This window comes from Muntiacus reevesi, chromosome 11 (assembly GCF_963930625.1).
Source record: "Muntiacus reevesi chromosome 11, mMunRee1.1, whole genome shotgun sequence".
NCBI classification, from domain to species: Eukaryota; Metazoa; Chordata; class Mammalia; order Artiodactyla; family Cervidae; genus Muntiacus; species Muntiacus reevesi.
Genome location: NC_089259.1, coordinates 17,864,674 through 17,890,575, shown reverse-complemented (window position 1 = coordinate 17,890,575; position 25,902 = coordinate 17,864,674). Strand labels below are relative to the sequence as shown.

Sequence of the window (25,902 nt, the reverse complement as noted above, 5' to 3'; positions counted from 1 at the left end):
GATCCCAGGCCAGGTGCCCGCAGTCTGCGCTGGGAGCAGGAAGCATGCACGCGGGCGGAGAGCTGGGCGCCGCGGCGGGCGGCTCGCTGCTGTTGTGCGCCGCGCTGCTGGCGGTGGGCTGCGCGCTGGGCCTGCGCCTGGGCCGGGGGCGGGGGGCGGCGGACCGCGCTTTGCTCGCCTGGCTCTGCTTCAACGCCCTGGTGCATTTCGCGCTGGTAAGTGTCCTCGCCTGGGCCCGGAAAACGCGGGCGGACGCCGCCTCTCTTGAGACCCTTCCCTCTAGTTTCCAGGAAAGGACGCGGACGCCAGGGACGCCTTGGCCGCCCCGGGCCCTGTGGCGGGAGACCCGGGAATCACCTGGAGGCCGTGGTGCCCGTGGCCTTTGGCCAGATACTGCACCTCTCCGAGGTCCCAAGGCCGTAGCGCAGCTTCTCTAGTGGTGCCAGTTTCTCTACCAAATTAAAACTAAACCAAAAAAAGCCGAACATTGTCATCCCTCTATGGTACTGTTAGTCGGATTTTAAGCTGCCGAAAGGCCTTGGCTTGCTTGATTTGTAACCTGCACAGAGATGTTTAAAATAATTGAGAGTTTTTGAATGCCCAGAGGCAGCAGGGAGGGGTGATAAGGTACGCTGGGGCCTGAACCAAAACCCCAAGCCCGCTCCCAAATAGTAATCACCATTTATTGGGTAACTACTGTATGCAGGCCCAGTCCTGTGCTTAAAATTTCTGACTTGCGAACACCCCATAAGTCACTTATTATTGTCCCCATTTTACAGAGAAACAAGCCCTGCAAAGTTAGATGACTTCGCAGTGCCACACAGCCGGCGTGATTTTCGGAATAACTTTTAATAATTAGTCTGACTTCAAAGCTTGCACTTTATTTCATGCCAGGATTTAGGAAACATGTCCTTAAAACTTCAACTCACTTTTTTTATGGCCAGGACGGTTGTTTTTAAGGGATTCTATTGAAAATGCCCCACTTCCCGTGCACACACTTTTCTTAAAGCCTTTTGTTAAACTAGGCAAAATATCTTTTTCCTTTTTTTGCCAATTTGACCTTGCTTAAATCTAGGCAAACCCAAAGCTAATGTGAAGCCAGGGTCTCTACAATTGGTTCTCCTCCCTATCCGGTGGTTTCAGTCAACGGAGGATAGAAAATACAAGAAAAAAAAATTCCAGAAATTTCCAAGATGAATTTGCCCCCCTCCACAACTCCCCCTCCTCACCCACAACTAGTTACATGGTATTTACCTTGTATTTACAGCTATTTATGTGGCATTTACATAGTGTTAGGTATTGAAGGTGAGCTGGAGATGTTTTAACGGAGAAGGTAATGGCACCCCACTCCAGTACTCTTGCCTGGAAAATCCCATGGACGGAGGAGCCTGGTGGGCTCCAGTTGCTAAGAGTCGGACACGACTGAGCGACTTCACTTTCACTTTTCACTTTCATGCATTGGAGAAGGAAATGGCAACCCACTGCCCTGTTCTTGCCTGGAGAATCCCAGGGACGGGGGAGCCTGGTGGGCTGCCATCTATGGGGTCGCACAGTCAGACACGACTGAAGCGACTTAGCGACTTAGGAGCAGCAGCAGAGATGATTTAAAGCCTAGGGGATGCTGTCTGGTTATATGCAAATACTACACCATTTTTACATAAGTGACTTGAGCATTTGTGGGTTTTGGTATGCCTAGGAAACAATCCCTCTCAGATACTGAGGGAGGACTGTGGTATTGGGAAGGAAAGAGCAGAGTTTTGGATAATCACCTAGGGCTGCAGATGTTTATCAGTTGGATATGTGCACATATCAGATACTGCTGGAATGGAATGACGAAATTCCTTCTTTCCTAATAGTCAACTTGTGGAGGTTGTAGACGGTAAATATTTCCCTCAACTCCTTTATTTATAGAATTGATTTTTTTTTTCTTTTTTTTTTTTGCTGCACGGGGTCTTAGTTGAAGCACATGGGATCTTCGATCTTCGTTGCAGCATGCAGGATCTTTAGTGAACTCTTAGTTGCAGCATGTGGCATCTAGTTTCCTGACGAGGAATCAAACCGCAGCCCCCTGCATTGGACCGCCAGGGGAGTCTCTAAAGAATTAATTTTTAAGCCGTCGCTGAACACAAGGTGTCCAAGGAACAGGGGCAATAAAACAGGTTACAAGGCCCACTTAAAGTGTATTATATCTTAGACACAAAAAAGGTATAAAAACACTAAAACATACACCCACATGTTCACCACCTGGTTTAAAATTAAAGTCTGCTTTTCAAGCAACGACCACCAGGAAGCACGGGATGCATCTCCAGTTGTGGCACCTTGAAGTGTAGCCCCATGCATGCCCCACTCTCCTCCTTCATTCTGAAGGAAATTCTTCCCCCACCACCACCCATGGACCCACCTTGTGCTGTTTACCTGTCTCAGCTGCAAAACATCTGACTGTTTGAATGTACCATACCGTACGTACCTTGAAGTGAAAGCGTTAGTTGCTTGGTCGTGTCTGACTCTTTGTGACCCCATGGTCTATAGCCTGCCAAGCTCCTCTGTTCTCTCCAGACAAGAATACTGGAGTGGATTGCCTTCCCTTCTCCAAGGGATCTTCCCAACCCAGAGATCAAACCCGTGTCTCCTGCATCTCCTAATTGTAGGCAGATGCTTTGCCATCTGAATCACCAGGGACCTGAATACATATCTTGAATACATACAATAATCCCTTAATTCTAAAAGACACTTTTTTTTTTGGGGGGGGGGGGGATATGTTACAACATCACAGTGGCATAACCACTGTGGGTTATTTTATTGATGTATTAAAATGTATATATACACACACACACACACACACACACACACACACACATATATATTTGAACTACCTTATGGCTTAGTCAGTAAAGAATCTACCTGCAATGCAGGAGACCCAGAGTCGATCCCTGGGTCAAGAATATCCCCTAGAGAAGGAAATGGCAACCCACTTCAGTATTCTTGCCTCGGAAATCCCAAGGACAGAGGAGCCTGGTGGGCCGCAGTCCATGGTTTTACAAGAGTCAGACACGATTTAGTCAGTAAACCACCACTAAAAAATATTTATTCATTGGTTTGACTGCACCAACTCTTTGTTGCAGTGCCCGGAATCTTTTACTTGTGGCATTCAAACTATTTGAGCAGCATGTGGGATCTAGTTCCCTCACCAGGGATCAAACCTGGGCCCCTTGCAAGGAGAGTGCGGAATGATAGCCACTGGATCACCAGGGAAGTCCCTGATATTTTATGTCTCTGGAATTAGGTTGTATCTTATAGTTGATAATGAAATATGATAAATAAAAGCATGCTCATTAATATTGTCTGGTTAAGTTGACTGTTTACACACAATGCTTCAACCAGCGTCTTGGTACACATGTCTTAGAGACTGGTGAGAAGGGCTCTTAAGTGGTTGAGGCCTACAAGGAAAATGCATGTCTGTATTATCTTTGAGATGGTTGGGAGTTGGTTGCGAGAATACCCAGAAATCCAATCTGGGCGTTGCTAAGATTTGACTAGAAAGACTGGAGGAGGTCTGAAACCCCAACTTGCTTGTTCCCACTGGAACCTGAGCTGTCTCTCCTCACCCCTTTTGACTTGACTTCTCAAACTGAGGCGATGTCTGGGTCTGTTGGCCACCATCAAATGCCGAACTCCCCTATTGCACAGAAATTCAACCAAGCATTGCCAGAGATGGTTCAGCTCCCTGATGTCCAATCAGACACTGGTTACCTGGGGCTGCAGCTCTGACCTTCAGTTCATCGGTTATGGCCGGGATGGAGGACTGGTTGGTTTCCTGTCTGATGGGAGCCGTGGTGACATCCATGAAGAAATGAATGGTTTGGCTCACCATTGCTCAAAAGATGCTGTGGGTGTTTCTTGCCGTGGTGCTTCATGGGTTTTCCCTCATCTGTGATCTGAGTATAGCATTCTAGGCACTGCCAGGGGGCTTCCCAGGTGGCACTAATGGTAAAGAATCTCTCTGCCAATGCAGGAGACACAGACCCAGTTTCAGTCCCTGTGTCAGGAAGGTCCCCTGGGATAGGAAATGGCAACCTGCTCTCGTATTCTTTCCTGGAGAATCCCATGGACAGAGGAGCCTGGTAGGCTGCAGTCTGTGAGGTCGCAAAGAGCTGAAAACAACTGAGTGAGCATAGGCATGACCAGAGCGTGGAGGCAGGGTGTGTATGCCTGTTTGGGAAACATACGGAAGTCCAGATTGATTAGAACAGAAGACTTACATCAGGTAAGACTCTAGCAACACGTGTCCAGTGACACCTGCAGACTTAGATGATTATCAAAGGCTTTGGTTTCTCCTCCTTCGTCGGTGCTATAGTCTTCTGTTAGTATCTATGGTGGATTGCTTCCATAACGCCCCGGGATACTCAAAACCACAGATTCTCAAGTCCCTTATAGAAAGAAGGGGGACAGACTGGAAAGAGAACTTGAATTGCGGATAAGACTTAAAAGAGTTTTATTCTGTGGAAGGAAGCCACGGAAGTAAGAGTTTTATTCTGTGGAAGGAAGCCACGGAAGTGTTTCAGTCAAGAAAGTAAGGGGGCCAAAGTCGATCCTGAAAAGATAATTTGTTGGTGGCGTGTTAAGTCGCAGTGTAAGGGGTCTGAGATTTTACCCTTCTTCAAGCGAAGTTAGCCGTGTTGATTGCCCAAGCTCCACAGGGCAAGGCAGTGAGGGCCAGATGGTACTTGGACAGGCTGGGGGAACAACCCCCAAATTAGGTCCCCATCTTCTGTGGAGCTGCTGGTGACCTGCTCCTACTTCTCTCTGGAGAAAGACCTTATCTTTACTCAGAAATGTAAACCGATCTTCTCTGAGGAAGAGGAGGTGAGGTCTTTATCGTCACTACCCTGAAACATCTCAGGAAGGAGAGGTCTCTAAGCCCTACTATTCTGGAATGTCTCCTTACACACACATTCTTTTTTTTTTTAATAGTTTTTTTTTTTTTTTAACATGTTAGCTTTTCTTTTTAAAATAATTTTATTTATTTTTGACTGTGCTGGGTCTTTGTTGCTGTGCAGGCTTTTTCTCTAGTTGCAGTGTTAGTTGCTCAGTCATGTCCAACTCTGGACAGTCCGACCATGGACTGTAGCCCACCAGGCTCCTCTGTCCATGGGATTCTCCAGGCAAGTATATTGGATTGGGTTGCCATTACCTTCTCCAGGGGATCTTCCTGACCCAAGAATCTTGGTTGTGGCGCATGAACTCTAGTTGTGGCGTACGGGCACCAGAGCCCGTGGGCTTTAGTAGTTGCGTCCAGAGCCCATGGGCTTTAGTAGTAGTTTAGTGCTTAGGCTTGGAAGTTGTGGCACTGGGCTTAATTGCTCCACAGCATGTGGGATCTTAGTTCCCTGACCAGGTATCAAACTCACATCCTACGCACTGCAAGGCAGATTCTTAACCACGAGGCCACCAGAAATATTCTTAGTGTGAATGCCTGTGCTTAGACACCCCAGCCAGACATTGCAAGAATAGGAGATCTTCATGGAAAGCTGTCTCCTCACAGATGCAGGGTGGATTGGAAAGGATAGTTCAGGGGCACGAAGATCAGCTAAAAGCGATTGCAGTGTTTTAGGAATGAGAAGAAAGCTGAGCTCAGGTGGTGATGGAAGTTAAAATGAGGAGGAAAGCGAAATGTGAGAGAGTTTGCAGGGGAGAGTTTTGTGAGTCAGGGTAACTGCTTACACATCGGGAGTGGGGGTGATCTCGGAGTTTAGAGTTTGGCCGACTTGGATAATGTTGATATTGTTAACAAGGACAAGAAGGTCTGATTTTAGAACCGTGAATTGGGACTCCAGGGTGTAATTGAGGGGAAATGGTTGGAAGGCACTGAAAACGTAAGACCCGTGGGAGAGACGGACTCAGGGTGGAACAGAGAGTTGGAAGTTCCTCACTGGACGGGAGCAGACAGTAGGAAGCCCTGAGGAGAGTGACATCCGAATAAGAGAAAACAGAATGGTGAAAATCTTGGGGGATGACAGCCGAGTCTTTTGATATTGCCATTGAACAACCAGGAAGAGGAAGATCCAGGAAGGATCTTGGGGGCAAGGCCAAGAACAGGATATAGTGCTAGGTCCTGGGAGCCAAAGAAGGGAATTTCAGGATCACTGTGAAATGTGCAGCACCGTTATAAAAATAAAAAGTTCAAAAAAGGTGAAGGCTGAGCCTTTTGGGACCAGCCATCAGGAAGTGGATGTAGATGGCATTGCTTGAATGGGGGCACCAGCAGCCAGGGGCCAGGGCTTAGCAGGTGGGACCGGGGGATGTGGACGCAGCATATGCCAGACTTGCAGGAGATTTGGTGGTGGCAGGGACAGTGCAGGAAGGTGCCGACTTGAAGAAGAATGGACAGACTTACTAGCTGTGAGTGTAAGTTTTTTTTTTTTTTAATTTATTTAATATATAGAGGTATTTTTTTAGCTGCACTGGGTCTTTGTTGCTGCGTGGGCTTTCTCTAGTTGCAGAGAGTGGCGGCTCCTCTCTAGTTGGCGTGCGCAGGCTTCTCACTGAGAAGGCTTCTCTTACTGGGGAGCTCGGGCTCCAGGCACGTGGGCTTAGTTGCCCCACGACACATGGCATCTTCCCCGACCAGGGATCGAACCCATGTCCCCTGCATTGACAGATGAATTCTTAACCACAGGACCACCAGAGAAGCCTGTGAGTCTTAAGTTTTAATTCAAGGACCTTACTGAGGACTGTGAGTGGCCCAGGAGACAGCCTCTCAGGAGCTTAGAAGAAGCTGCCCCCAAAAGATAGGGGAAAAGAAAGAAGAAAGAAAGTTAGTCACTCAGTCGTGTCCAACTCTTTGTGACCCACCAGGCTCCTCTGTCCATGGAATTCTCCAGGCAAGAATACTGGAGGGGGTTGCCATTGAAAGAGCTTATATATGGGTTTTGGCTAGGGAAGGCTTGCAGTTAAGCACACGTCCTTGATAAAAAAAAAATCACTGCTGGTCACAAAAAACCAGATATCTCAAGGTAACAATATCAGTGGTTGTCCAACCATGCATTTGAAGATGCTTGAATCTGGGCTCATGAACATTCCTCCTGAGACATGCACCCTACAATCTCTGGGGCCTGTTTTTCTGAAGCACAGTGTGTCTCATCCTGCATTTCACCCCGAGTTCCTCTCGGGGTGTGCGGTCCGTCAGCAACTGCAGTGGCTGTTGACTTCATCTTCATAGAGCTGGGTGCTGAACAACACCCTTTATTCTTCCTTGTTTACAAAGAATAATTCAAAAGATACGGCAAGAGCAAGGGACTTGGGGTTTACGGTGGGCAGGTCCGAGTGCATGTGTGAGCAGGAGCCTGGTCCAGGGGAGGGTGGACGGCAGAGCTGTGTGCGGGCTCACGAGTTGTCTGGTGTTGCCCGGCCACGTGAACTGGGGGGAATCGGCTGTGCCTGACTCTACCCCTGGTCCTCTGCTCAGACCCCTAGCCTCGCCATTCCCACCCTCATGACTGTGGAGCACCACTCGGGCTTGTCCATCAGGATGCAGGTCAGTTGTCACGGAACATCTGGGCCCTGTAGTCTCTTCATTCATTCTGCCTTAACGCCCAAGCGTCGTCTTTCTTCAAGAAATCCTGAGGCTGCTTACCTCCCTATCAATTGGTTTATTTTGGACATTACCCTTTTCCTTTTCACGTTACCATCTGTGCTTTGCCTTCACGGCAGTAACTTCAGCCTCTGATCTTGGGACTTTCTAAAATTGTCTTCCTCCCACCACTTTGTCATAAGGTCTGAAGTTGCCTTTTAATTCGCCGTCTGTTGCTGTCTCCTGTTTTCCTTTCCATTTTTGGCATCATTATCTTCATCAGTTTTGCTCTAAGATAGATATCCTCTCTGGCAAATGAATTTATAGTCCTGTGCTGTTTGGTAAGCCTGGTGAGTCACAGTTGGTTTAGCTGTACATTGAGAGTAATGGTTCATGCTGGTTAATTTTGTGCGTCACCTTGACTGGGCCATGGGGTGCCCAGATATCTTGACAAACATTATTCTGGGTGTTTCTGTGAAGGTGTTTTGGATTAAGTTAATATTTACATTGGTAAAGCAGAATGCCCTCCCTGACACGAGTGGGCCTCATCCCGTCAACTGAAGGCCTCTTGTTGTTCAGTCGCTCAGTGGTGTCTGACTCTCTGCAACCCCATGGACTGCAGCACGCCAGGCTCCCCTGTCCTTCGCCATCTCCTGGAGTTTGCTCAACTCATGTCCACTGATTCCGTGATGCCATCCATGATGTCGCCCCCTTCTCCTCCTGCCCTCAATGTTTCCCAACATCAGGGTCTTTTCCAATGAGTCAGCTCTTTGCATCAGGTGGCCCAAGTATTGGAGCTTCAGCTTCAGCATCAGTCCTTCCAATGAATATTCAGGATTGATTTCCTTTAGGATTGACTAGTCTGATCTCCTTGCTGTCCTGACTGGAACAAAAACCTGGTCTTCCCTCAAATCAGAAAGAAAGCCTCCTACCTGATTGCCTTCACGCTGGCACATTGGCTTTTTACTGCCTTTACTGACTCGAACTGAAACAAGGACTTTTCCTGATCTCGAGCCTGCTGGCCTATGGACCAGGTCTGTGCCATTGGTTCTGTCTGTTCTCAGGCCTCTGCTTGGGTTAGAGCTCCGTTGGCTTTCCTGGGTCTCCAGCTTGCTGACTCAACCTCAGGTCTTGGGACTTGTCAACCTTCATAATTGCTTAAGCCAGTTCCTTATGATAAATCTAGGTAGACAGATATATAGACATATATACACATGAATTTAGGTACAGATATAATCTCCTGGTGGTTCTGTTTATTGTGTCAAATTAAAGCCTAAAGAATAGCACCCAGAATGAGCCACTATCCATTATTTAGGGTGGTAGACAGTCCTCGTACTTCTACAGATCAGGATTCAGTCTGTTTTCTAACATGAAGAAGGATGTTCCTTAGTGATTGGGATGGCTGTCCATGTAGCCACATCTCAGAATGACACATTGTTCCTCCTTTCCATAAAATTTGAGTGCGTAGTGGGGTACCTGTGTCTAGACTCAAACAAAATAGATGACCCTTGTCTTCTCAGAGTTTATGGATTGGTAGATTTTTTTCTTATTATTTCCTGTGGAAAATAATATTTGTTAATCTAAGTATTAATAATATTTATTAATGTCACTCAGTATGAGAAATTTCTCACATGAGAAATTTCCTTTGCAGATAAGGGCTAGGAGAAGCTTAGTTTCTTTTTTAAAAAATTGGTCTATTTCTTTCTGACAGCAAGAACGAAATAAATGTTTCTCCTTTTCACTTTGGCTCCTTGGGTGCTCAGAACCATAGTTAAGGTCTATAATAACAACAAAAGTAGTCTACATATAGATGTTTTTATTGTCCCCGATCCAAATTCTTATGTATATTTTACCATTTAGTGGGATGTTTTTGTTGTAATTAACCTAAAATCTTTTGTAAAAGGAGAAAGCCTGTAAATACTTCAAAAAATTTTAATACAACTAAACTTATTTCCTTTGAAATAAAAATATTCCAGGGAAATATCTTTTTTCTTTTCTAACACTAAACACAATGTGTAACTGTTTTATCTTCCTCTATCTCCAGAACCTGGCCTGGTGCCTGGTGTGTAGGAGCTATTCTGGGGTATTTGTTAATACTGAATGAATGGAAGAGTGATTCTATTCATTTAATTTTTAGCGCATCTACCATTTACATTTTAAGCCTCCGATTGCTCAGATATCTAAAATGTCAGTTCTTGGACTTCCTTCGTGTTCCAGTGGTTAAGACTGTGCACTCCCGGTGCAGGGGTCATGGGTTTGATCCCTGGTCAGGGAAGTAAGATCCCATATGCCACTCGGCAAAAAAAAAAAAAAAAAAAAGGTGGTTAAAATGTCAGTTCTTTTTCTATGTCAGACAGTCTTTTGAAACAAAATTTGTTAAGATTTTTTATTTCCACAATAATTGTAAAAAAAAAAATATCTAAAAAGAAGAAAAGTTAAAATTACCTAGAGATAATTATTGTTAGTATTCTTAAAAATAACCTGCCAGAATTTATATGAATATATATATCCATATAAATATTTTTCAGGATCCTTTTTACAAAAGTGGGATCATATTATTCATTCTTTGTTGCTTTTTTCATTTAGCTGAGTTCAGTGACCATCTGTATGAGTCTCTTGAACTATTAATACCTCACAAATTTAAATAAGTGCTTAGGATTCCATTATACTTCATGTATAATCTTTTTCACCAATCCTAGATTGTTGGGCTTACAGGCTCTTCCCAGTTGCTGGCAATTATATAGAATGTTCTCTATACATATTTATGCACTTGTCTTAAGTGTTTACCTAGGATGGATCCTGAAAAGTATAGTTGCTTGCTCTAAGGGAAGCTAAGAGCTTCCCTGGTGGCTCAGTTGGTAAAGAATCTGCCTGCAATGCAGGAGACCTGAGTTTGGTCCCTGGGTCGGGAAGATCCCCTGGAGAAGGAAATGGCAAGCCACTCCAGTATTCTTGCCTGAGAAACACCGTGGACAGAGAAGCCTGGTGGGCTATAGTCCATGGCGTCACAAGAGTTGGACACGACTTTGCGACTAAACCAAGGGAAGCCAGTGTTTGAAGATCCCAGAAACGTGATCCCCATTTGTAATCCCATCAGCTACTTTCTCCCAGTCGTCCAGTAGGAGATAGCAAGATTGTATCAGGTACCTCTCAGATCTTCTTGGCTTCATCTGACCCTTGACAGTTGGCTCTGCTTCTGCCACCATGACCGCGACCGACTCCAGCTTCACTGGGTCCCATCCAGGCAGCTTCTGCTCCCAGCCCCTGCCCCAGGCCCGTCACATGCCACTCAAGTGTGAAGTCCTGGGGTCCCACTCGGCTCCCATGGGATGAACCTTTGACAATGGTTTTTGGGAACCACAGGATAAATTCTTCCCTCCTCACCCAAGAGGAACTCCCCAAAGAAGCAGTAGTTTGTGCAGTCTCTGGACAAGTGTAAGATTGAGACATCAGTTAGTTTGTTACTAAGCAGCTTTACTAAGTTGCTAAACGCACTAATGTAGCCTCCTACCTGATTCATGCCTCTCCTTGTCCCATTTCCCATTTCTCCTCCTCTGCCTTCTTGGGACGCGATCCCCGTAAAAGTAGTAGAACACAGTATAATACTTCCTCATTTAAAGTGAGGTCATGAGCGCGGACCCTCACCCAACAACGACTGGTTCCTTATAAAGGAGGGAATTTGGACACAGGGAGAGAACGCCACGTGAACCTGAAGGCATCGATGAGAGTGAGGCTGCTTCAAGCCAAGGAGCACCAGTGAGTACTATCAAACCCCAGGAAGGTGTAGGGGAGAGGGGCATGAGACAGGCCCCCCTGCAGCCCTGGGAAGAAACCAGCCCTGCCGACAGGTGGCTCTGCACACCCAACCTCCAGAACTGTGACACAGTTCAGTGTTGGCGGTTTTAAGCCACCTGATCTGTGGGACTTTTCTGTGGCAGCCCAATCCAATGAATACACCGTGCTTCCTGGTAACTTGACTTTTGTCGGAGTGTCGATTTGTTCTGGGCCTCTCCTGACCTCTCCCGTGTATTCATTGTCAGAATCAGATTGGATTCACGCCCTCTTTCTGAATTGGTGCTCTTGGAGAATAAGAATGTTGCCATGGGCCCAGCTCGGGTCTGTTCAGGTTGTGATGTCTTGCAAGGGCTGCTTCGTAGGCCAGCCGCCAGCCCGTGCGCTGACTGCCTCCTTGTCCCTCCCGATCCTCGGATCCGAGCACCCGCAGCCGGGGGAGCGGCTGGTACAGCGTAGACCCTGGCCCAGCACGGAGGGCACAGCGCGTGTGGTGCCCCACACACCCGGAGAACGCCCAGTACTGCGTGTGGAAAGTGAGAACACCGCCTTAGTCTAGGAGGGGCGTTTAGGAGCCAGGTAGCCCAGTCTCCCCCTTGAAATAGGACTTTTCTCACAGTCCAGGCAGACGTCCCCGGGTCAGCCACCTGTGCTGGAAAACGTTCAGTGGGCGCCATCTTTCCAAAATAGAATAGCTCTAGTTACAAGGAAGTGTTGCCTCGTGCTGAGCCGAGACGGGCCCCCTTGTGACTTCGTTGGGTCCTTCTGTGCCGCCTTCTGTAGCCCAGAGGGAGGCCGAGTCCTGTCCGCCCCTCAGCTCCGCCGTTCCTCACGGCGTGGTTTCCTGGCTCTTCTCCGTCCTGTGCCCCACCCTCACCCACACCACAGGCTGCCTTTCAGGGCGGGTTACTCAGCGCTGTTCCGGAGGAGCGATGACCGTTCCTGGGAAGCCTGGGCCGGAGTGGGAAGGCGGGGGGAGCGTGGGCTTTGGGGGCCGACAGGTGTGCTGGTGCGGCCGGCCCTGTCTTTTCCCACCTGTGAAATCCTTTCCTCCCTGGAAATCCTTTCTGTGACGCAGAGAGGAAGGAAGAAATATATGTGCATTATGAAACATCGTGGTGGTTTAGTGACTCAGTCGTGTCCGACCCTCTGCGACTCCATGGACTGGAGCCTGCCAGGCTCCTCTGTCCATGGAATTTTCCAGGCAAGGATATTGGAGCAGGTTGCCATTCCCTTTTCCAGGGGATCTTCCCAACCCAGGGAACAAACCCAGGTCTCCTGCCTTGCAGGCGGATTCTTTACTGACTGAACCACCAGGGTATGTGCATTAAATGTGTGTGAGCAATACAGGCTGAGGAGGCTTTGCAGAGCATATGCAGAAAAACCACATTCTCACTTCAGTGATTTCCCCGTTTACTGCTGCTGCTAAGTCACTTCAGTTGTGTCCGACTCTCTGCGATTCCATGGACTGTAGCCTGCCGGGCTCCTCTGTCCATGGGGTTTCCCAGCCAAGAATACTAGGGTGGGTTGTCATGCCCTCCTCCGGGGGATCTTGCCAACCCAGGGATCGAACCTGAGTCTCCTGCAGCTCCTGCATGAAAGGCAGATTCTTTACTGCTGAGCACCAGGGAAAATATTTATTCCATTGTTTACTCATACTTGTATTTTGCATTAAACTCTTTTGGCAGTGAAGAGAAATAAAAAGCAAAATTATATATATATATATATATATTTTTTTTTTTTTTTAAGGGAGGGAGAAAGGAAACTTTCTTTTTGGGTTTCCTTATTGTGTTGGTCTCTTTAGGCTGCTGTAACAAAATGCCACACACTGGGTGGCTTATAAACAACCGAAATTTCTTTCTCACAGTTTTGGAGCCTGAAAGTCTGAGACCAGGACCCAAATTTGAGATGTCTACCCCAAATTTGTAGACATAAAATATGGAACTAATATCTTCTTCAAATGGTTGTTGAAAGGATTAAATAGACTTTGTAATTTAGGGCAGGTCTTCTCACATTTGACTGTTCCTCGGGAATCTCCATAAGTCTGGGCGAGGGTCTGACAGTCCACACAGACTCCCAGCTGGTGCCCGGGATGCGGTGCGTGGACCATATATGAATAGCAAGGATGTAGGGCATTGGGCACAGTGCCCGGAGCTCAGCAGAGTTCAGTAAATGTTCTTTCTTCTTCTGTCCCTTTTGTGACCCCTCCTCACCATCCTTCTTACTTGGATTAAGTTTTAATTTTCATCCTATCCCTAAGTAATAATGTGATAATACACATGTCCAATAAAGATGAGCCTTGGAAGGTTTCAGATCTAAGAAGTAACTGCCTCAGCCGAGGAGGGTATGTTCTTTAAAGGGGAGAAGTGGTTTTTAAGTCCTAAAGCAAACACTAAGCTGCCATGTTGTAGGAACAATAGAACTTGTGTGGCTCTGTGGTACCCGAACTTCTGAAAGGGCCAGCATGGTCCATTGTTAATGTCAGGCGACAGCCAGCCTGCTAGGACCAAATGGAATGGTTCCATCGAATGGAAGTTGTCGCCTCATTAGGCGGATGACAGCTGGGCAGCATATATTTATGAAGTCAATAAAGCCTTGTCATTGAGGGGCTGTAGGAGGCTGAAGCAGCTGATCCTCCCAGAAACAATGACGTGCGCTGTTGCCATGACATGGAAAACCAAGTCCGATTAGGCTGAGGTTTTATGAGTCAGATCAGTAAATGCTAATACAGCTTGACAGGATTTATGTATTGATTCTATTCTTACTCCTCTTTATTCTCCCACTCTTAATGCATTGGCAGTTTTTCTGGCTCTTCATTCAAACGCATTTTTTTTTAAACCTCGCAAATATGTTTAACTATAAATTCAGCCTTTACAAATACAAACACAAATTACAAAGCAGAAGATGTATGTTCTCTTTTATTTCTGTATAGCCTTTGAAGGCTTATAAAAATTTTTCTTTAAGAGTGCAATGAGTAAATTGAGCATTCTTTACAAATTGGTCATTGAGTTATAAATAGCAGAAATTTGCCCAGCTCAAGCATGTTTTTAAAATCTGAGCTTGGACTTGTAACTGTCTCAAAGTCTATAAAATGCATTGTTAGAACTACATGTCTGGAACACATTAAGTGAAAAATGAGATGAGACTAGCCTTTTTTTCTTTCCCCCCACTTCAAGGCATGTGAGATCTTAGTTCCTTGACCAGGAATTGAACTTTGGAAATATGGAGTATTAACCACTGAACTGCTAGGGAAGTCTTGCCTTTGTTTCTTAATTTATTTGCCATTATTCATTTTAGCTTTTAAGTTGATTTTGTTAGCAGCTCAATTAGACGGTATAGTCCAGTCACATTTTAGAGCATTTAATATGAATTAAATGGTTTTTAAACCAAAATTCCTGATACATTGAACTTAAAATTTTTTAAGTCAATAAACATTGTGGAATTGTCCTCATCACCCTCTAGGTTGATAGTAAAAACTAACAGCAGGGAGAAAGTATTTTAAATATTTATAGCTATATAATAACATATACATGAAAAATATCCTGAAGGCTACTTTGAAACTCAAGCAGTGATATCTCTGGGGGATGAGATTGGGGATCAGGACAGAAAGAGACTTTTACCTTTCACCTTACAGCTTTTTGTAAATTTTTTTTAACTTACAGCATGTAATAATTTTCAATAATTTTTAATAGTTAAAATGGTAAAGGTAAACCACCAGAAAGGATGTCGGAAGAGTAAAGAAACGTGTGATGGAAAGTCAGCATGCCGTGGGGGTTGGGAGCACCGACGTGGGGCAACGACAGGTGAGTTGTAACAGGAAAAGAGCCCTTATCAGGATGAGCCCTAGTGGTAAAGACCCAGGCTGCCAATACAGGAGGTGCAAGAGACGCGGGTTTGATCCCAGGGTCGGGAAGATCCCCTGGAGGAAGGCACGGCAATCCTCTGCAGTATTCTTACCTGGGCAATCCCACGGACAGAGAAGCCTGGTGGGCTGCGGTCCATGCAGTCACAGTCGGACGCGACTGAAGCGACTTAGCATGCACACACACGGTGAGTGGGAGCCCGCCCGGCGCAGCTTCTCTGCAGACTTAACTGGGCAACACGGAGACTTCACTCAGCGTGTCACCCGGAGCTGGGAGGACACGGGGGCTAGCATGCAGATGGCTGTTCATTCACCAGAAGGGCACAGGTAATTTGAAAAGGGAGTGCAAACACCGAGAGCGTTTTCCCTCTTTTTGTTTTCACGGCCATTGGCTCTCCTTGCTTTTTATCCTTGGTGTGTGTGTGTGTGTGTGTGTGTGTGTGTCGGTGTGTAGGACACGTTGGGGCTGGCAGAAGGTGAGCATGTTTGCCCGTGGTTTTTTGAGGCTCCGGTAACTGGAGACTCACGACCCTGACAGTGGAAACACTAGTTTGTCTGATATTAAAGGACGTCTGAAGGGGAAAAGGACAGCGACCAGCTTACTGTGGCGTGCGTGCTGGAGCTGCACGTGGTGAGCTGCGACCCTCGTTGGTTCCCCTCAGCTGTGCAAGCCGAGGCTGATCCAGACCCGACCCCAGGCAGCCCGGGGTCCAGAGGGGACCCTGGCAGAGCCAAGCCCCCAGCGGAAGCCCCTGATGCTCCCGGTTGGTCCCGGGCCAGAGGGGCCCTGCGTGTGTGTGAGAAGTATGAGGGCAGAGGACTGCTGGGACCATGGGGTCCTGAGATGGGAATCCAGAAACACAAGGGACAGCAGTTCACTTTTGACAAAGTGCCATATGTTGTTCAGTCAGTTGTGTCCAACTCTTTGCAGCCCCATGGACTGCAGCACGCCAGGCTTCCCTGTCCTTCACCATCTCTGGGAGTTTGCTCAAATTCATGTCCAATGAGTCAGTGATGCTATCTAACCATGAGCAGTATGAAAAGGTGCCATATATATATGTGTGTGTGTGTGTGTGTGTGTGTGTGTGTGTGTGTGTGTGTATATTTTTTAAAGTATTTATTTATTTAATGTATTTGGCTGCACCAGGTCTTAGTTGTTGCACAAGAGATCTAGTTCCCTAACCAGGGATCAAATCTGGGCTCCCTGAGTTGGAAGCATGAAGAGTCCTAGCCCCTGGGACTAGGGGGGAAGTCCCATATATCTTTTTTTATATTAAGCTTTACTGTGAAAATTTTCAAACATGCACAGATGTAGAGAGACTAGCATAATGAGCAGATTCGGTGTTTTCAAATTTTGCTGCACTTGCTTCTTTTGCCACTTTTTTCTTTTTCTCCCTCCCTCCCTTTTTTTCCCCCTTCCTTTTTCTTTCATTATTGCTGAAGTATTTTCAAGGGAACCCAGACCTCCTGTCATGTTGCCCCTACATCCTGAGTGAGTTTCTCTGTAAAAATCCAGGTTGTGCTTCTTGGGGGACAGGTGTCTGCCTCTCAGACAGGGTAGGAATAATTGCACTCGCTCGGAAATTCTTGACGACAGCCTCAAGCCCAGCCAGTCAGTCAGGGAGTCTGCCCTGGTCGCTGCCGTGAGCTTGGCCTTCCCATGACTGATGACTTGTGGCCGGTGTGGGACGCACAGCCTGCTCCTACTTGAAAGGCTGGGGTTTAAAAGCCGCTGACCCCACAACCCTCCATGAGGCCCCCTTCCTCCACGCCTGACCCTCACTGACAGGCACTCCGCCCAGGCCACTGCTCATGGACCTCATCAGTGAGGTCAGTGGACCAAGGGCTTCCAGTCAGCAAGAGACTCTGTGAAAAGGTGAAGATCTAGCCCAACTCTGCTCATTGCTCTCATTCATTCAGTTCTTCATTCATCAAACATCTGTTGAGAGCTTTACTCTGTTGCTTTATATTGATGAGGGAGTTGAAACTCAGAGAGGTCAAGGTAGCAGGGAATATAAGAAATAAAATCTGCTGTATTTTTTTTTTTTTTTTGCTCAAGCTCACCCAGATCTCCAGCCTGCAGTGCAGGGCGCTTACCCCTCCACCTGTTCAGGCCCTCCTTCCCAGTTAAGCAACACCCTGCTGATGGCCTTTGCTGCTTACCGAGCACCTTTCATCTGATCCTTAAAATCTCCAGGTAGTTGTTGAGCTCAAACATGAATTTTAGTTCTGGCTGACTAGTTCTTCACCATATATTATGATTAAAGACTTTCGAAGCTGATAACCTTCCAAGTTTATTTTGCAAGTTAGTATAAATTTCGTCTTCCAGAGCCTGGAAATAATTTTAACAGGGAACAAAAAGCACTTTATGGTTCATTTGATATAAAATATGAATTCATGGGAGGAAGTAAGTCTGTTTCTGTTCTCTAAAATTCTACAGGTAATTTTGGCTCTTGGCAAATAGTAACTAATGTTTCCAGGACTTTGATCTTGATCTTAGATCCAGGTCCCCATCCTGCATTTACCCACAGAATTGCTCCTGAAGAAAGAGCCAGACAGGATATCAGGGTCCAGGTTTGCCGATGGCTCCAGCTGAAGAGGTTGCTCGTGGAAGTCGTGAGATCAACAGTCTAATTTTGGGAAGCCCTTTATCTCACACATAGGTGGACTGAGCTCCACAGAGGGTCATATTCAGTTCAGCCCCATTACCCCTGCTGGCCAGTCCAGCAGATGTATTTTGTCTAGAAAGTTCCCTGGCCATGCCAGGGAAGTGATGTGGACTTCCTATGGCTCTGCTAAAAATAATTTTTAAAAATCAGCTGGTGAGAATAAGGAGCTGCAAAGTAGACAGAGAGTACTTCTTGTGTAAAAACACTGTTTATCTCATGTGTAATTTTTTAAAATCTCCTTTAAGGAATAGGATTTTCATATATGCTCTGAGATAAACCACACTTACCCATTAAGTAACTTACAGAACGTTAAGAAAAGGGAAAGTAGGGCTCAGTGGTGAAGAATCCGCCTGCCAATGCAGGGACACCAGTTCGGTCCCTGATCCAAGAAGATTCCGCTTTGCCGTGGAACAGCTAAGCCTGTGCGCCGCAGATGCTGAGCCCACTCGCTGCAGCTACCGAGGCCCGTATGCCCCGAGCCTGTGGGCCGCCACAAGCGAAACCACTGCAGTGAGGAGCCCTCACGCCTCAGGAAAGAGTAGCTCCCGCTCGCTGGCAACTGGAGAAAGCCTGACACAGCAACGATGACCCTGCACAGCCATAAACAAGCACATAAATAAATCTTTAAAAAGAAGAAAGAAAAGAGAAACCAGCTTCAAGCCTCTGTTCAGCGAAGATTGGAATGTATAAGAAGCTATAAAATTATGTTAATGAGATGGGGAGAAAGTTGGGTTTCTTCTCTCAATTAGAGAAAAAGAAAGGCAATTACAAACTGTGGCATAAACAAAAATATCTTATAAGAAAGTCCTGGCCCAAAGTCGAAGGAAACTAAAATGTAGCATGATTTTGAGAAATGTATGAGTGTAAGAAAGAATATTCCATATGCCACATTCTTCTTAAGTGACAGAAATACCGATTTGTAGAGTAAGAAGTTGTGGCCTGTTGCAGTAAACACTTTATATAATTGCCATATTGTCAATAGAGCATTAGTTGACTTTTCAGCTTTGAGAATCTACTTACAGATGAAATGGGGAAGATAAACACATTTACAGAACAATAATGGAAATGCAATCAGTCTCAGCAATGTACAAGCAAAGTGGACAGAGGCTGAGAGAAGTGGGGAGGAGGGGAAGAGAGCTTGTTGGGGGTTCTCATAAGCGCTTGATATCACAGAAGTCCATATACTGCACAGCACTGATGAAGGGGTCAGGTGAGGTTTGAAGCTTATTCCTGAAGTTACAAATTCAGGATAACCAACAGAAGAATTAAAGAGAATCCATGTAGCTGTTAAAGGAGTTCAGGACACGCCACTCCAAACTATGCCACTTTGGCACATTGTTGATTTTGAACAGAAGGCACCTTAGGAACAGTAGATGCGGGAAAAGCACTCTGATCTCCCCCGTTTCTAGCTCAGATCAGGTCTTTGAATTGCCCTTGAGAAAGGTGCCCTCCCTTTACCGGGAGGAAAAGAACATTCACTTCACCGAGGACTGGGAGTCAGGGCTAAGATGGTCCTGTGCAAAGAGCCCGACTCAAGTAACCCTTGTCTTCCAGTAGTTTCTCCCCATGTGTTTCCTGGTCACTTTCCCACAGTTTACTGCCTCAGCCCAAGTCCCTTGTTCTCTTCACATCCCTGCAGCTACTGGTCTTTGGGTAAAAAGGCGTATGAGTTTTGGGGCCTGACAGCTTATTCAGGTCGTTTTCCTTTTGAAGATTCCCATGTACGTGTCAACATAGTAAATCAAATGTGTATGCTTTTGAAGAAGTTTTTCCTCCCCTACTCTATCAAAAATTGGATGGAGGGAAGGGGAAAAGAACAGTATAATGTATAGCATAATTTTTCAGGATGGGCAGTTAATAGTGGGCCTTCCCCAGTAGCTCAGCTAGTAAAGAATCCACCTGCATTGCAGGAGACCCCGGTTAAATTCCTGGGTCGGGAAGATCCCCTGGAGAAGGCATAGGCTACCCTCTCCCATATTCTTGGGCTTCCCTGGTGGCTGAGACAGTAAAGAATTCATCTGCAGTGTGGGAGACTGGGTTTGATCCCTGGGTTGGAAGATCCCCTGGAGGAGGGCATGGCAACCCACTCCAGTATTCTTGCCTGGAGAATCCCTATGGACAGAGGAGCATGGGGTCGCAATGAGTTGGACATGACTGATTCACTAAGCCCAAAGAAGTAGTAATAGAAATAGTAATATAAGTATAAAGATAGTTGCCAGAACTACAGTTAGAAGTGGTTAAAACTGGTGGCCTCTGGGAGGTTGTACTAGAAGTGAGCTTAGGGTTTAGGCAGAGACACTGTTCTGATGTCATATAAGTGATTGTTAAAAAGAAACAAACAAAAAAAAGTTGTATTGACCAGCAACAAAATTTGTTCAAAGGAGCAACATAATCAGATATATTAGGGAATCCTAGTTAATCCAGTTTTTGAAATTTTAGGCAAAGAAACAGGTCACTGATGAGGAAATGCCAAATATAATTGCAGAGATTTCCTTACCCAAAATGTTAAATATAGACTGTAAGCATTTTAAATTTTCCTAAGTTTGCCCTTATGCAGGAAGAAAGAACTAGTTCCTGCTCTGATAGTGATACTTAAATGCCACTTTTGTTAAGAGAGATCTTGGGGGTTTTTTTGAGGTGAGACGCAATGAAGTACTTTGAAGTGCTTCTGGATTAATCCAGAATTTAGCTTATTTACTATAACGTTTGGACTCTTGGACAAAATTTTCAGCTTATTTTTTTCCCCCCATCGGAACACAGCTCTGATTTTAGAATGCCAGTCACTGAAAACTAGCCTTTACTATATAAACATTCACTCTGGATGTATCCATTTCCAAGGTCAGGGAGCCGGGCTCCAGGATCTCCCTCCACCCACCCGTAAGCACTGGGATTGTGCGGTGCGGGGCTGAGTGTGCCCGCCGGGACGTGTGCTCCTGCAGTCTGGGCAAGGGTGCTGCCCACACGGTGTATCTGCGGTGCTGTCCTGTGGGTGTGATGCTGAGTTACAGCATGTTTTCTTTTTCTTTCTAGGAAGGTCCTTACGTCTACTTGTCTATGGTGGGAAGCATCACAGACTCAGATGCCTTGATTGCTTCATTGTGTGAGTAAATGAGGGGTTAATTCCAAGTACGGCTGTCCATTAAATGAGTACCTGTACCCCACATTGTATGATTCTGTTTGCATGAAATGTCCAGAAGAGACAGATCTATGGAGACAGATGACAGGTTAGTGGGTGCCTGGGTGTGCAGGAAGGGAGTGGAATATAGGCCAGAAATGGGGAGTGACTGACAGTGGGTACAGATTTCTTTTGGGAAGTAGAAACTAATGTAAAGTGAGATTGTAGTAATTCAAATCTGGGAATGTATTAAAACTTGTTGAATTATACACTTTAAACAGATTTAAGAAAAAACAGACCTGGCACATGAATTATATCTCAATAAAGCTATATTTTAAAATGTTTGCAGTGAGTGCAGATTGAGGAGTCTGCAGCATTTAAACTGGGTATTTTCCATACTTTTAACATTTATTTGTGTATATATATGTGTATATATTGAACAGGCTTCCCAGGTGGCTCAGATGGTAAAGAATCTGCCTGCAGTGCGGGAGACCTGGGTTCGATCCCTGGCTCAGGAAGATCCCTTAGAGGAGGGCATGACAACCCACTCCAGGATTCTTGCCTGGAGCATTCCATGGACAGAGGAGCCTGGTGGGCTACGGTTATATATATATATATTCTTGTAGATAATTTCCAGAACTCTTCCTGCTCTACAGAGAGATTAACTAGCTTTCCTTAGTGATCCAGTGGTCAAGAATCCACCTTCCAATGCAGGGGACGCAGGTCCGATGCCTGGTTGGGGAACAAGATCCCACATGCCTCAGAGCAACTACGCCCATGTGCTGTAACACAGACCCAGCATGGCCAAACAAAAGGACAGAGATTGCTTGGGGTTCTTGTTAAAATGCAGATCCTGATTCAGAGGATCTGGGATGAGGCCGCCTAGATATTGATCTGTGAACTGTCCTTTGATTCACCAGGATGTAGAACTTGTTAAAGATGGTAAAGAAGACTTTATTCCACAGAGACCATGCCAGTGGGAGAAAGATTGGCTCAACCCTTAATACAGGGACTGGTGTTCATGTTCAGTCACTCAATCGTGTCTGACTCTGCAACCTCATGGACTGTAGTCCGCCAGGCCAGAATACTGGCATGGGTTGCTATGCCCTCTTCCAGGGGATCTTCCCAACCCAGGGATCGAATTCTTGTGTCTTACATCTCCTGTATTGGCAGGCAGGTTCTTTCCCACTAGTTCCACCAGGGAAGCCCCAAAATGGAATTCTTCGGGCAAGAATACTGGCGTGGGTTGCCATTTTCTTCTCCAGCAGATCTTCCCGACCCAGGGATTGAACCCGGGTCTCCTGCATCGCAGGCAGATTCTTTACCTTCTGAGCCACCAGGGAAGCCCTAAATACAAGGATAGGTGTAGATTTATAGGCTAGGGACAGGGTTGGAGTCAGTGGATGGAAAATTATTAAGAAGAAACATCAAGGCTGAGGGACTCATGATTGACTCAACAGGATTTTTGCTGAAGACAAGCTGGGGTATTGATGTAAAGGGTGGGGGATGAGGAATTAGGTTAGATATCAAGAGTGATTGGAAATCTACACTCCCTGTTTGTAGCAGCAATATCTATTATACAGCAGCCAAGACATGGAAACAAACTAAGGGTCCTTGGACAGATGAGTGGATAAACAACTTGCATTGTATTTGTCCGATTCTTTGCAACCCCATGGACTGTAGCCCGCCAGGCTCCTCTGTCAATGGATTTCTCCAGGCAAAAATACTGGAGTGGGTTGCCATTCCCTTCTGCAGGGGATCTTCCCTTCCCATGGATCAAACCTGGGTCTCCTGCATTGCAGGTGGATTCTTTACCACTTGAGCCACCAAGGAAGCAGAATATTATTCACCAATAAAAAGAAGGAAATCCTGCTGTTTGTGATGACATAGATGGACTTTGAAGAACATTGTGCCAAATGATAGAAGCCAGACAGAAAAAAATGTAAACTATAATATCTCATTTATATATGGAATTTGAAAAACCAAAACTCATTTTAGAGAAGGATCAGATTTGTGGTTACTAGACGCAGGGGCTGGGGAGTGGAGGAATTAGATGAAGATGTTCAAAAGGTACAGACTTCTAATTATACAATAAATTCTTACTAGGGATGTAATGTATGATAGTGAATACAATCAACACTGCCATATTGTATTTTTAAAGCTGTTGAGAGAATAAATCACTCAATTTATTCAGCAGGATTCTTGGGCCAAGCCCAGAACCCAAGGTGCTGGGGCCTTTTGGAGAAAGGGTTTCGGAGGAGGCTGACTTAAGTTTGGTTAAGAAAAAGAATTGCCGCCCCTTGCGTCCTCATCTCTGCTCTGTGGCTCGGCTCCTGGTTGCCGCCTCCAGCTCTTCCTGTGCCTCTTTCTCTAAACCTCTGCCCGAGCCTGGAGGTCAGTCACAGGATAAAGGACGAGGATCACATGAAGTTTATCAATGCTCTGCTTGTCCTTTCCCTCCCTTTATAGGCGTTTAACCTGCAAACAGATGGTCAAAGTTAAGCGGTGGATGAGATGCCAGAGGTCTGATACACTGGGGCGGCAGATAGCAGGGCCTGCTTCCCCTTCCCGCCCCGCCTTCCTCTCCAGCATTGATGCTGCCCCCGCCGCTCCCCCGGCCCCCACTTTCACAAACACACGCTGTCACACACACACACACGCTGTCTCCTTCAACTTTGCTGAATTGCCTGTAGTTTCAGACACACCAAGCACTCTCACCCCTAGGCTTTTGCTCTAACATTTCCCCTGAAGCACCTCTCCCTCCCCTAGTTCAAGGCTCGCCTCCTGTGATTTAAGACCTGAGGTTTTTTTTGTTTCCCCATAAAATGCACTTTATTTCTGTTATTCGGATTATTTCTTAGCACAAGTTCCAGTAGAGGCCATCTGATTTAGGGAGTGAGAGCTGTTTCAGTTCACACACACTCCCCACGGAGGGGGCAGTGAACACACCACACGAGGGTCTGTGTGGGGCTCGTGTTAAGTGACCCCCTCCTCTAACTGGCCCTTGTGACCGGACCGGGTACCTTTTGGGGCAGAAACGAATGGCGGGCTGGCCACTGATCTGTGTGGTGCTGATCCTCACTTCATCGCCATGATTGCTGGCGGTCGGACGGCATCTCCGACTCGGTGGACACGAGTGTGAGCAAACTCCGGGAGATGCTGAAGGGACAGGGAAGCCTGGCGTGCTGCAGCCCAGAGGGTCACAAAGAGTGAAACACAACTGAGCGACTGAACACCAACAATAGAAGGTCTGGGAGTAAGAGAAGAGCCTGAGATTCAGATCCAGGATTGCGTGTGCCTTGACTCCTGGTAGAATCCAGAGGTCCTCCAACGCCCTAAGTGCCCGGCCCCTCCCCACCCTGCTTGCCCGTATGCCGAAGTCTAGACAAGCGGCCCACCCGCATGCCCTCCGGCCTCGCGGACCAGCATGGTGCCTGTGTATCCCTAAGGAGCAGCTTCAGTGCCCTGCCAGCCCTCAGAATCACTCCAGCAGGCCGGCCACATCGCCCGTGGGAACGGGTCACCCACCCTGGTGTTACTGCAGAGCCCGCCTCCCGCAGCCCCTGCGTGTTCACTCCGAGTCCTGGTGCGGCCCCCGTGGCCCCCTGTGGCCCCTCCTCTCCAAGCCCGCGAGTGTCACATCACCAAGGAGCGGCCATCAACAGCATCCGTCCAGTGTCACCTGCCTGTGGGATGCTGAGCCGCCCCAGAGCCCAGGGTGGCCTCCCTCCCTCCCCTGCAGGGTGAAGAGGAGGTGATCGGAACCCCTCATCTGCTGGTCTGTGCAGTGCCTTCCCTCCCTAGCCCTATTCTCTGTCCCCGTCACTTATTGCGTGGTTTGACCTTGCTATAGCATGAGCCACCAGCAGGCAGACTCTGTGTTCTGTGCTAGGCATTCTTGAGGTCTAGCACAGAGGCATCTATATGCTAAAAAAAATGGTTGAATTAAAGAATGAAATGGGGGACTTCCCTGGTAGTCCAGTGGCTAAGACGCCCCGGGTTCAATCCCTGGTCAGGGAACTAGATCCCACATGCTGCAATTAAGAGTTCTCATGCTGCTCCTAAGGATCCCGCATGCTGCAACAAAGGCTGAAGATCCCTTGTGCCACAGCTAAGACCCAGCACAGCCAAATAAATAATTTTTTTTTTTTTAATGAATGAATAGAGTTATTTTTGTGAATGTCTGAATACCCACTAATCTCTCTGCATCCGAAGCACTGACCTTTCACTTGTGATATTTTCTTAGATTTCTGGGTACACTAGATGCTGTATTCCACCTATTGTGTGTGTTTAAATTTAGAGGGAAAACTTTTACTTTCACTGTTAGTTGTTTTCCAGTGAGGTCACGGCTGGCAGTCAGCTAAGGACAGGCTGGACGACTCTGCCAGTTGTGTCTGGCCTCTCACAGTCTCCGCTCACATGTGTCCCTGTGTTATCTCATTTAACAGCTCACTCTGTTTACTGGCCTGTCCTTTCCCTGAGGACAGCCTTTCATCAGAAACCTCTGTCCCCAGCCCCGGGGGGACCCTAACTCTAACCATTAAGAGACTGTTGTTTTGTGCTGTTCAGACCAATCAATCAGATCTTGTAGCTAATTTTGGACCATTCATAGCTTTCCTAAGTTTTGTGAGAACTGTAGTCAAAGGAAGCAAAGAAGCAGGGGCTTTGGGTCCCCCCACACACACTGGTTATTTGAGATCTTAGGACCAGCAGGTATTACTTTGGTAAACAGAAAAAGAAAAAGATAAAGACAGAAAGAGAGGAGGGGGAGAAGGAGGAAGGAAGGAAAGAAGAGAGAAGGAGGGAAGGAAATATGACTTCATGCAAGGCCCTCGGTCCAGCACTAAAAAGTCTTGTCTGACTTCATGGTGCTTTCTGGAAGAAACCATCCCGA

At 46.6% G+C, this 25,902-nt stretch overlaps 1 protein-coding gene across 1 annotated transcript in view; it reads left to right on the top strand.

The window, feature by feature from the left end:
- The window catches only part of EBPL (EBP like), a 28,914-nt gene continuing 3,012 nt past the window's right edge, over positions 1-25,902 (top strand). Inside the window, exons 1-2 of the mRNA XM_065902125.1 lie at positions 1-215; positions 20,924-20,993. Of these exons, the coding sequence (XP_065758197.1) occupies positions 45-215; positions 20,924-20,993 (241 nt within the window). The 5' untranslated portion in view covers positions 1-44. The remainder of the gene's footprint in view (positions 216-20,923; positions 20,994-25,902) is intronic.